Source organism: Electrophorus electricus, chromosome 11, assembly GCF_041902795.1.
Source record: "Electrophorus electricus isolate QZ-2024a chromosome 11, ASM4190279v1, whole genome shotgun sequence".
In the NCBI taxonomy this organism is placed as follows: Eukaryota; Metazoa; Chordata; class Actinopteri; order Gymnotiformes; family Gymnotidae; genus Electrophorus; species Electrophorus electricus.
Window position 1 is genome coordinate 885,297 of NC_137507.1, and position 12,868 is coordinate 898,164.

A 12,868-nucleotide genomic window follows, 5' to 3' on the forward strand; every position below is an offset into this window, starting at 1 on the left:
ACAGGCTAATTGCCAGTTAGCAGTATGTGTCATCTTTTAAACACATCCAGCAGGATCACCCGTAGGCCTGAGCACTAGCTACATATTGACTCTGGTAAACTAAAGTGAGCGTGGTCTAATGAGTCCAATAACCTTCCTTCTGAAGTGTACTATGTTAATACTCTGAGAAAGCCAATGTCTTTGGTCTACAGTGTGTGGTGTTGAATTTTGTATGAGTCATTAGGTCTGATTGATCTGTAGTGGCTACAGAATTAACAAGGGATATGAAGCCATTTCAGTCGACTCGGTGCATAGAATGAAGCGCTCTGTTCATCTTAAAAGATAATAATATCCTCATATAGACTGGCAAACGAATATATGAAGGAGCCGAGCAAAGTGTGATTCATATTTCCACCCCCTCTTCCTGAAAAACCACAAAAATGTATTTTATTTACCTATCTATTTATTTATTTAGGAATTATCCAATAAGTAATTTCACACAGCCCAAGACATGCATGATAGATTTCCAAGAAAGAATACACTGTTCTGAAGGCTAAAGGTGACCTTACTACCACACTATCAAATATTTAATTTTAATATCTTAGTTTCATTATCTTGTTCACCCTTGTACATTGTCTCTCTGTGCACGTCTGCGTGTGCTACCGTCTGGCTACCCCCCACTGAAGGGATAGGCGTTATTGTATCTCATTCATGCACCTGATGTGGTATGCCAGCTGTGTGTTCCCTGCTTTTCCTCAACTGGACTTTTTAAAGCATTTTGCTTATTGCACTATTTGTCCTTGTAGTTTACTCTCCTGCTGTAACATTAAACAGCCTCCCATAAATTCGTCTGAGTTCCCCAGGGTCTGTGTCTACGTTATTACACTACACTGCTTTATAACTCCACTAGCCTCCACAGCGGCTTTATTTCTAATATCTTTAGTGTATCTTAGGGCATTTCTCTCTCATTGTCTCCCTCTGTTGGTACATTTTGTGAATTTCTGAACATTTGTGTTTGATGCAAAAAACAAACAAACAGAAATTTATGAATAAAAAGAAATTGCAGGTGTAGCATATAGAAAAGTGGATAATGATAGTTAAGTAAGTAGCATAATTTGCATTTCATATTTTTATTTAAAACATATTTTAATTGCAATTTTTCACCCAGAGGTTTAATATGACAGTATTTCAGTGGGAGACCAATTGTATTCTTCAGGAGTTGCCACTGATCAATTTATAAGCAAGTTCTCTCTTAAATGTCATAGATAATAAAAAAGAAAATTTATTAAAAAAATTAAAAGTGAAATTATCTAATTATCTAGTAATAATTAATTAACTAAGTAATTAATAATTGTAAAATAATTTGGTTTTATTCTGAGATACAAGAAATATATATATAAAAAAGTGATACATGAAATGATTGCATAAATTAAGCACATCTGAATTATTTTTCAGTTTCACATAATCAGTAACACAAAATCGGCTTCACTACAATCATAAATTCAAACATTTAGTTTAATGGATCTGAAATTAATTTACATGAACTAAGAATATGTTAAGTTCCAGAGACACTGAAAAAAAGTCACTCCACTTTTATGACTGATAAAAAAGCAATAATAATAGCAGTAATAGCAGTCAATTCAGTGGAAAAACACAGCACACTTAAACTCTAAACAGTGGGATGATGAGTGATCTAACTCTGATTGTCCAATTTCCTTATTTATTGTTTTTTCTCATACATACAGCAGAATTTTCAGATGATCTTAGCTCAGTATGGAAGTGCACATATCTAGCAATGCTGTGCAGTAATTATTCAAGCTTTTTGATTTTTTCTTAGTTTGGATTAAAACAAATTCGAATTATATCCAAGTAAAAACAGGTCAGGGCATCTAGGCATTAACGCTAACAAAAATATAGTATGGAATCCAGTAAACAGCATAATACAACTGTGCTTTTAACTATTATAAAATTTGTCATTTTTTAATTTTAAAGCTTGGACATCCATTAATAGCTAGTGTGAGCTCAGCTGTCAGAATGATCTATGTCTTTCATGTATACTAGCATTCAGTAGCAACTCAGATGTGAACTGATGGAAGACATTTCTATGCAGTTCACTGATTCACAGAAAATCTATTCAGTCTTGACTGTAAATCAGTGATGCTGATTCTAGATAATTAGACATACCATATGCATTGTGTTTAAAAGGGAGAAATAACCAATAGTTTTTTCTAATTTTCATGGTGTCAACTCAATTAGATGTAATTATGATGGTCATAATATGAACAAAATCTGTTCATTAAATGGGTGATCTTTGTATGTCTGTTTTTAGCCAAAAAGGTCAGACATCCAGTCATTACTGCAGTGTGAACTGTCTTGTGTCTGTGTTACAGGCATGGTGGAACATGATGAAAGTGTGTCTACTGGAGAGACATTTTCTTTAATCTCAGAGGCAGCAATTTGACCTTCTAATCCAGGGAAGACATTGAGTAGGCATGAGTTTGGTTTTGACGACTCCATAGCTGGCATATTTACTGCTGTTCCATTATCAATATTTGCAAAAATATCAGTTTGGAATGGCTCATAAAAGGGATCAAAAATGTTTTGCTCCACTGCAGTGGAGGACGGCTCCTTATCAGAATCAAACAGATCAATAACTTCAGTTTGGCCTAATCTACCCTTATCTAAAGTGGATTTGTTTTTGTCGAACATGTGCAACACATTCCACTGAGCCTTTGGGTCCTGCTCAGGTCTGAAAGTGTCAAAGGCATAATTTTGAATCACCAAATTCCCTTCTTGCACTGAAATGTTTTGGTCAGGCACATCAGAGATATTTAACTGTGTTGATGGACCACTCTCTAAGCTAAACAGGTCACAAACTTCATTTTTACAGTGATGATCGTGTACATTTTCTACAGGATCTTGATTTTCATTGTGACTGGCTGTCATTAAATGGAAGTTATGATGAACATTTGCCTTGTCCCCTAAAGTGCCCTGCTCTTTTTTTAGAGTTCCATTCTCTATGTCAATGATATTATCTGGAACATAAGTAGGGATACTGTTATTATCCTCGTGACCTGAGAAATCCATAACACTGGCATTCTTTGTAGTTGCTTCCATCTCTAATTCTGAAGAACCAAAATCTTCAGCATTTAATTTAGCATGAGTGATGGTATCAGTAGGTATGGCATTCTGCTGCTGTTCCAGACAAGTTCTACTAATACTTTCAGCTGCTGTTCCAAACAAGTCCCCTTCAATCAAGTCCCCTTCAATCAAGTCCATTGTTGACACCTGTTCCCCAGTTGACACTGCTGCTGTTGGTGTTTCAAAATTGTCTCCAGTCAGGAATGTGTCACATTCTGAGAATGTGATGGCATTAGTCTGGTGGGTTAATATTTCAGATGTTGAAACATCACACGAATCATCAAAGAAGGCAGATGCATCTGCTGTCTTGAAATAACTTATTGAATTTGTTTCAGTGGTGACTGGTGTTACAGAATCACTGCCCACTTTACCAATATCTCTCTGATGGAATACTTCCTCCTTAAACACATCAGGCTCTGACAAGGATTCAGTACCATGAGGAATGCATGTAAAAGGCACAGAGATGGTCACTTCATTAGTGCTATCACATATATTTGTAAGATGACCTGTATTACGAAGAAATGATGCATCATTTTCTCTAGTTAGTGTAGTCTTAAGCCAATCTGCTCCCTGTTCTTCCTTGGTGCAGGCTGTTTCATTTGGGTTGGTCTCGGTGCAGGCTGCTTTGTTTGAACTGTTCTTGGTGCAGGCTGTTTCATTTGAGTAGGTCTTAGTGCAGGCTGCTTTGTTTGAGTTGTTTTTGGTGCAGGCTGTTATATTTGAGTTGGACTCGGTGCAGGCTGATTCGTTTGAGTTGTTCTCGGTGCAGGCTGCTTCATTTGAGTTGTCGTCGGTGCAGGCTGCTTCATTTGAGTTGTTCTCGGTGCAGGCTGCTTCGTTTGCGCTGGTCTTTGTGCAGGCTGTTTCATTTGATCTGGTCTCGGTGCAGGCTGTTTCATTTGAGTTGTTCTTGGTGCGGGTGGCTTCATTTGAGTTGTTCTTGGTGCAGGCTGCTTCATTTGAGTTGTTCTTGGTCTCCTGTATTTTTTTTAGGCTTGCTCCTCTCTCTGCTGAGGACTGAAAGAGTTTGCTTAGCACATTCTTGGGTTTAGAGTAGGACTTCCTGGTCTCCATATCTAGTTCATTCACATTCACATTTTCTTCATTTCTTTGATTTTCTTTGGACCCAGATTTAAAGAGTTTAATTAGAGGACTTTTTCCTTTAGATGGGGACCCCTTTTTAGTAGCTGTTTTATCAACTATTTTGTCAAGCACCTTTGTTCCATTTTTAACATCAATATTTGATGATTTTTTAGGAGTTTGACTCCCCTTTTCATTGTTTAATATTGTCTCTTTAGTCTCAGGACGTATGATGTCTGATAATGCTGCTCTTGTCTCTTTAGTCTCAGGACGTATGATGTCTGATAATGCTGCTCTTGCCTCTTTAGTCTCAGGACGTATGATGTCTGATAACGCTGCTCTTGCCTCTTTAGTCTCAGGACGTATGATGTCTGATAGGTCTGCTGTTGTCTCTCCTTGTCTCTGTGCTGCTACCACTGATCTCTCTCGAAACTCTTCAGAGTTGTTTAACTGAATCTCCTGCTTCTTGTATCCATCAGGATCAGAGTGTTTATCATCACCATTTTCACTCGTCCTATTAGCAGAGAGATCATCTCTGTCTTTTTCAGAGCTGCTGTCCCATTCAGCTTGATCTATTTTAATCTCACTATCCAGAGCGGTGTGTGGGTCACTATCTGAGAGCATTCCGGAGGCCTTTTCTGCTGGCAGGTCTGCTCCTACACCCAGTGCTGGTGTCTGTTCTGTGTGTTCCTCTTCAGTGCACACTGTTGAAGAGAAACGGACACTTTTCTTTTTTAATGTTATTTTCCTTGAAACGTCGAGATTACAGGAATTACTGTTCAGATGTAATTTATAGTTTCCTTCACCATCTTGTAGATGTTTGCTTGGTGTTTCATGAAACGAAGCAAGATCTTCAACCTCTGACAATGGTTTTGAATCCCTATAATTAAATATGTGTACAATTTCTGATTGTAGTGGCATATCCATGTGTTTTCTTGCAAAGGGAATGGAGATTTGGTTTTGCTTTTGTTGCACTGCAGGTGACAGTCTGACTGCACTGTCTATCTCATGTTGACCAGAATTAGGCGTCGTCTTGCTATACACATTTCCAGAGCTTAATTTTATTGAGGACATTTCATGATTTTTCCTGTCAGTAACTTTCTGAGTCATCAATAAGTCAGAAATGTGATTGCTTTTCTTGTTTTCTGGTGGCCAACTAATGCTTAGTTTGTTCCTGCTATCAGAGTAGCTTTTATTTTTAACATCTCTGTCTCGTTTGTGTAAAGGTAAGCCACTAGGTGATGAACCCGAAATGCTGTCAGCACACATTAATTCATATTTGGGTGCTTGCTTGATCTTCTCGGGGTTGGAGTCATCTGTCTTTTTAAGCCAGTTGTCTTTGTGCTGCCTGTATCCAAATCCTTCGTCATAGTTTCCCCTTCGCTTGAACAGTTGCTGGTAATGAGATGTGCAGTAGAACTCTCCATAAAGAGCCGAATAACTGTGAATGCTGCAGTGAAACAGATCATTACAAACACTGAATCTGATGGAGTCAGTTACAGATGTAACTGTCTGTGTAACCCTGGCTGGTTCTCTGTGTAAAAGCTAGATTAAATGTCAATTTGCACTAAATCTTACATTTCATATAATTATTTCTCCTTCTTTGGAAAGGGAGTGTTATACATATTTGTATTAATCAGATTATATTTTCTGTGGTTGGTTTCTTCAGTTTATTTGAAAGGATTTTAATTTGATTGGCAAAAACACTTACCTGAGTTTTTTTTTGCAGTGTTTACAGCAGAAACAGTTGATATGGAAATTATGTTTGTCAGCTACAATTTTTTCCATGGCATAAACCTGAGTCCAGCAGGCCGAGCACAGAACCTGGGATAACAACAAAATATACTGTACCCTTATAAAGAAAGGTCTTTATACCCTTTATTAAGTACAGGGTAACATTCTTCTCATTTTAATGACTGGATTATGCTTCAGGTCCCTTATGGCTTTCCTGAACTAAATCTGGTTTTAGTTATTGTGAACTAGATAACAAACAAACCACAAAAGACTCTAAGGCTAAACTTGCTTGCAGTGGTAACTAAGTGGTTAAGGTGCTTGACTTGTAATTGGAAGGTTGCTGGTTCAAGCTCTGCCACTGCTGTGCCCCGAGCAAGACCCTTAACGCTCAAGTTGTACACACATATAATTGTAAGTTGCTTTGGATAAAAGCATCAGCTAAATGCCATTAATGTAAATGTGGCATTTGGTCTACTTCTTCAACTCTATCAGCTGATTGTTTGGGTAAATGTATGTATTTCCTGTTTTCAGCTGTAATCAATGAATAGGGCCATCAGCTCCATAGCACATTACTGTGAATCATAAAATGGGTGGGAGGACATTTTTCAGTGCAGTGCCAATTACTGCAAGCCCCCACTACACTCATCACTTAAGAATTTGCCAGTGAGTATGGATTTTGATCTGCTGTGGCTATTGGTAGCAGGAAATCGCAGTTACTTTATATATTTATGCTAACTGGGTCAACCTTCTGCATATTTACTGTTATCCAGGTATTCAGATGGGATTTATGCATGCATCTTGGATGAGATCAGCGGTCCAAACCATGTTGTTTGTCTTAACCCAGATCAAAAGTAATCCTGACATCACGACTGAACGGTTATATTTAGACAACAGGAGTGTGTTTAATTAGAAATTAAATAATATTGGTCCTACCTGTCTTTGTTTGTTTTAACTCCTTGAAGGACTATTAGAGAACAATATTTGAGAAACAATTTATACATTTGCATAGGACTGCCTACAGCGGTAGTGCACACTCAGACAAAGAACACCTGAACACCTGATCACATAAACACCTGAAGTTGCTGACATAATTAGCAGTTATTCTGTGAATTTAAAAGTCTTATGTTAAGACTTGTATTTCGTTACAAGAATTCTTAGTACACTGTTCTCTCATAAGAATAACCTAATTGTCATAGGAATAGTAAAAACATCTGGTAAAATCGATCATGCTGTGAGATTATCTGTAATCTTAGTTACTGATTCAATGTTATGGTAACATTGTGATCAGAAACTGGTAGAAAAAGTGGTAGACTATTGATGGCTTATGATGCGCTCAGGTTGGTAAATCCTGTGATAAATGGTAGATACTCCTCTGATAATAATAGATAATGCTTCCACAAAGATTGTGGAAAAAGAAGTTGTAAGTCTTCCAAACAACAGATAGAACCTCATTACTTACCAATAGGCTCTTGTTATTTTGTTTCAGTCAGAGCTACGTATTTTTCAAACTTAACAGAAAGCAATAATAACAAGAAATGTTGCTATTTTTGATAGTGTGCTTGTTGAGCAAACTATCAAAATAGTTGAACATTATGCCAACACTTGGCACAAATAAAGTTCTTCTAGAAGAAAAGAGAGACCATAATAGTTAGAATAGAGACCATAAGGATTAAGATAGAGAACATAAGGTTTCTATTTCAGTAGCAGGCTCTATTACTGCAGTAAATAATCAGAAGGCCTCATATTCCAGGAATGTTTTGAGGTGTTTACATTTACCTGACACTTTTATCCAAAGCAACTTACAATTATGACTGAATACAGCTTTAACAATTGAGGGTTGAGGGTCTTGCTCAGGGGCCCAACAGTGGTAACTTGGCAGTGGTGGGATTTGATCTCAGTCTCACCAAGGGTAACAAGCTCTATACCACCAACCATCCAGCTGACTTTTATAACACCACATCAGTGTTGATGTACCGCAGGAAAAAAAGTACAACTAAAGGATGAGCATACACTATGAGACCTTTAAGAGATGGTGTCCAAGACTTGTGGTTATAGAAAAGAGATGTTCTCGAGTTAGAGACACTTGCAAAGATCTTTTAGGTTGTCTTAAAGGCTGACCTTCATTAAAAAAATATTTTCTTTGCTTAACAGAATGTTCTTTGCATTCATGACATACCTGTTCATGTGTTACATAATATAGGCACAATTTATATCATCAAATAGGCATAATATATACACTCACAATACAGACAAAGCTGACAAATGTTAGTTAAATAACTCAGAGTTAGTTAGTTAACTCAGAATTAGTTAGTTAGTTAAGTCATAGTTCGTTAGTTAGTTAACTCAGAATTAGTTAGTTAGTTAATTTAGTTAGCTAGTTAAGTCATAGTTAGTTAGTTAGTAAGTTAGTTAGTTAGTTAGTTAACTCAGAATTAGTTAGTTAGTTAATTCGGTTAGTTAGTTAATTCAGAGTTAGTTAGTTAGTTAGTTAACTCAGAATTAGTTAGTTAGTTAATTCAGTTAGTTAGTTAATTCCGAGTTAGTTAGTTAGTTAGTTAGTTAGTTAACTCAGAGCTAAGTTTTATGTCTAGGACAAAGTTTAAGCACTACTTCATACATATTTCAGATAAACGGGTTGAAGTGGCTTCAAGCAGGTGTACTCAGACTGGTGCTGTATCATATCACAGTGCAGCCCACTGTATCAGTAGATATCATGCAGTCTCAGCGCTGCTCCTCTGATGAAATGTATCAAATGGTGGACACTTACTTCGTATTTGGTGGGTCCTGAGGCATCCGCAGCTGCTACCTTTGACAGATAGAGAGCAGACCGGGCCTTGATGCTGGGGACAGAGGCTGGTGTGTCAGAGACTTTGCTCTTCAGTTTGAGGGGGAATGATTTACTGCCACCTACAAATAATCAGAGAGGAAACCATAAAAGAACAAATAAGGATAATGAGCATTTTAATTTCATGCTTTGCACACTTTAGTTGGGCGTATGGGAATAAAGGTGGGGAAGGGTGATTAATTACAATCCTCTCAGCCAATAATCATTCTTGTATCACACATTTTAATAAGCTGTTTTAATGTAATAGTGATACATATGAAATGTAGTGGTAGACTTTGCTTACACATACAAATAAGGGCAAAGTCTTGAAAAGGCAGAGTTTGGATTTTATAATTATTCCATTAATATTTTAGAAGTTTTTCTTAATCTGGTTTACTACTCACCACAGAGATGCCCTAAACCTTTGCCCAGTGATTCTGGTGTTGTGGTTATCCACCTCTCAGTTTTAGAAGTGATGCCCCCCTCCTACAATACGCACACATTTGGAAGTGGTTATGCTCGAAGCAAATAGTTATATTAGAATCTATGTGAACATGATATTAGACTTACTGTAAAACAGAAACGTAGCTGGATACAGTTTGGGGAGACAGTGTGAGGAGTGTGAAGTAAGGAATATAGTGTGTAGTATGGCGTATTGTGTGTAGTATGGAGTATAGTGTGAAGTATGGAATATTGTGTGTAGTATGGAGTATAGTGTAAAGTATGGAGTATAGTATGTAGTATGGAGTATAGTGTGAAGTATGGAGTATAGTGTGAAGTGTGTGTAGTATGGAGTATAGTGTGAAGTATGGAGTATAATGTGAAGTATGGAGTATAGTGTGTAGTATGGAGCTGCCTAATCCTTCAGTACAGGATAATACTATTGCCTGGTGTTTCACTTCAGTGAATTGCAGTGCTGAATTATTCAGTGAAGCACTTATTACAGGTTTTCTGGATCACTGACGCCTTATTTGGATGTACAGATTTGTTTTATTATGAGTAATTTCATTTTTATGAATGTTGAAGTTAGCCAGAATAATAAATAATGAAATGTTTTGTTCCTAGAAAGCTGAGGATTTGCTGCAAACAAGTATATTTACATCATCGACAAATTATTATGTTTACCGTACCTAAGATGTCATGATTGATAATCTCAGTGAAAGGACCAGTGATGAACCATGAATGAGCAGCACTACTGAGAAACAAATGTTATGATGGGAAACGTATGATAGGAAACACGTGTAATGATGGGAAACATATGATGGGAAACACGTGTAATGATGGGAAACGTGTGTAATGATGGAAATGTATGATGGGAAACGTGTGTAATGATGGGAAACGTGTGTAATGATGGGAAACGTATGATGGGAAACGTGTGTAATGATGGGAAACGTATGATGGGAAACATATGATGGGAAACACGTGTAATGATGGGAAACATGATGGGAAACACGTGTAATGATGGGAAACATATGATGGGAAACGTGTGTAATGATGGGAAACGTCTGTAATGATGGGAAACATATGATGGGAAACGTGTGTAATGATGGGAAACGTATGATGGGAAACGTGTGTAATGATGGGAAACATATGATGGGAAACACATGTAATGATGGGAAACATATGATGGGAAACACGTGTAATGATGGGAAACATATGATGGGAAACACGTGTAATGATGGGAAACATATGATGGGAACCATATGATGGAAAACACGTGTAATGATGGGAAACGTATGATGGGAAACATGATGGGAAACACGTACGTGTGTAATGATGGGAAACATATGATGGGAAACGTGTGTAATGATGGGAAACATATGATGGGAAACGTGTGTAATGATGGGAAACATATGATGGGAAACATGTGTAATGATGGGAAACATATGCTGGGAAACGTGTGTAATGATGGGAAACATATGATGGGAAACAAGTGTAATGATAGGAAACATATGATGGGAACCATATGATGGAAAACACGTGTAATGATGGGAAACATATGATGGGAAACACGTGTAATGATAGGAAACATATGATGGGAAACATATGATGGGAAACACGTGTAATGATGGGAAACGTGTGTAATGATGGGAAACGTGTGTAATGATGGGAAACGTATGATGGGAAACGTGTGTAATGATGGGAAACGTATGATGACAAACGTGTGTAATGATGGGAAACATATGATGGGAAACACGTGTAATGATAGGAAACATATGGGAAACATATGATGGGAAACATGTAATGATGGGAAAAATATGATGGGAAACACGTGTAATGATAGGAAACATATGATGGGAAATGTGTGTAATAATGGGAAACACGTGTAATGATGGGAAACGTATGATGGGAAACGTGTGTAATGATGGGAAACGTGTAATGATGGGAAACATATGATGGGAAACGTGTGTAATGATGGGAAACATATGATGGGAAACATGTGTAATGATGGGAAACACGTGTAATGATGGGAAACGTATGATAGGAAATGTGTGTAATGATGGGAAACATGTGTAATGATGGGAAACACGTGTAATGATTACACCAGGAAAAAGCAGTCTAGCCAAAATGGTCACCTTACAGTTCAACTACGGATTAATCCAGTACTGAACCGTTGGATTATAATTCTTCTCAGTTTTAAGTGATTGAAAATATTTCTCAGCATACACACACAAGCACAATTTACCTGAGTGATTTTGTCATTTTTAGCTGGCGTCTCGGTCCATCTGTGACCACTCTCCCATCCTCTCACAGTCTCTCGGCTTGCTGAGGTAATTTTGCTTAGTGGTCTGATCTTGGCCTGTGGTGTGGGGGCAGGTCTGGGTCTGGCTGAGCCCTTCTGCAGACTGGTCTCAGACTCAAACCAAGCTCTCAAAGCACTGGTACCCGGCAGGTCTCTCAGAGACAGGGCATCCATGGAACGACTCCTGCTCAAAGAGGAAGTCCCTAAAGACCCAGGGCCACCTGCTGTCCCCACAGCTGTGTAACTTTTCCATGAGGTGATCTGCTTACTTCCACTGATCTCATCATATTTTGTTCTACATTGCATAGGTGACTGTGGAACAAGGGTACAGAAATCAATACATTACATTTGTATGCAAAATAATTAGACACTATTAGACATTATTCAGGTTAGCTATAAAATGCATAATGTGTAAACTGTAAAGCATAGACATCCTAAAATACACTAATATACTAATAACGGAAAAGAAAGCTAATATTAAATATTAATTTTTAAAGATGAAGGGCCTGTTAGCGCTCATGATACCTTTAACCACCCCTCGTCTGTGCCCACATCTCTGAGCTCTATGCAGCTTTGGTACCTGTGAAAATAATAGAATTTAGCAAATAATCCCATGGTACACTGACTGAATAAATCTGGATACCAGACAAACACAGCCAGAGATTCCCATTTGAGCCCCTTGGGACCTTCAGACACTCCACACTAACTTTTCTTATCTACAAAGATCTGAGTCAGGCAATTAGTCCATGAATCCCAAGGAAGTTATTAATGGACAGAGTTTTGCTCTGCAGATCTTTCAATGCACAAATGTGCAGGGACCTGAACCAGAGTCTAGACTAGTGAAATCATGCAGGACTGAACTGGGATCCTCTGAGATATTTCATCATGCTCCCATTTACTGTTGTACAAGCTGGGGGACGGTCTTTCTTCTGTCCAGGAGGAAGCCATCAAATGTCAGCAATGATTTATGAGTCCCAGAGAGGTTCTTCAGGGACTGTGTTCTTCTCAAGGTGCTGCTCATCTCATTGGTGATGATAAATAACCATCAATGCATATAAGGTATGAATCCTGACAGGGACGAGAACATGATTAACAGAGAAGACCTTTTCAACGATGCTCATACTTGCAATTTTTCCCACACTCTGTTTATAGGCTGCCATGCAATTGCAATAAATAACCTAATTGAATTTTTAAAGGTTTGTACTGAATACTTAATACTTACACATGCTTTGGCTTCTTAGACTGTTTGATTTGATACCAAGCTAACCTGATACAAATAACAGCTGTCTTTGACATTACAGGGGCTTATTATTACTAATGGTGACAACTAACTTATATCCTATTATTGGATAGCCTATTATATACTT

At 37.8% G+C, this 12,868-nt stretch overlaps 1 protein-coding gene across 2 annotated transcripts; it reads right to left on the bottom strand.

Annotated features, from left to right (window-relative positions):
• Nucleotides 1–1,032: 1,032 nt before the first annotated feature.
• Nucleotides 1,033–12,603, bottom strand: LOC145659990 (uncharacterized). Of its 2 annotated transcripts, none has more exons than XM_081723939.1 (7): nucleotides 12,401–12,603; nucleotides 12,027–12,081; nucleotides 11,445–11,813; nucleotides 9,163–9,244; nucleotides 8,702–8,841; nucleotides 5,912–6,024; nucleotides 1,033–5,650 (listed from the first exon to the last, which is right to left on the bottom strand). In XM_081723939.1, exons 1-7 carry the CDS (start codon nucleotides 12,520–12,522, stop codon nucleotides 2,305–2,307), a joined length of 4,227 nt encoding a protein of 1,408 aa, XP_081580065.1. In that variant the 5' UTR covers nucleotides 12,523–12,603; the 3' UTR covers nucleotides 1,033–2,304. The 2 variants fall into 2 exon arrangements, with proteins under 2 accessions (XP_081580065.1, XP_081580066.1); XM_081723940.1 differs by having other exon boundaries at nucleotides 12,363–12,543.
• Nucleotides 12,604–12,868: the final 265 nt, after the last annotated feature.

Coding starts and splice junctions, on each gene's coding strand:
- LOC145659990 (XM_081723939.1), bottom strand. CDS start 12,522: ATGAGCAGCACCTTGAGAAGAACACAGTCCCTGAAGAACCTCTCTGGG. Junction 8,842..9,162: donor AGGTTTAGGGCATCTCTGTG/GTGAGTAGTAAA, acceptor GATTATTTGTAG/GTGGCAGTAAATCATTCCCC. Junction 6,025..8,701: donor CAGGACCCACCAAATACGAA/GTAAGTGTCCAC, acceptor TTGTTATCCCAG/GTTCTGTGCTCGGCCTGCTG.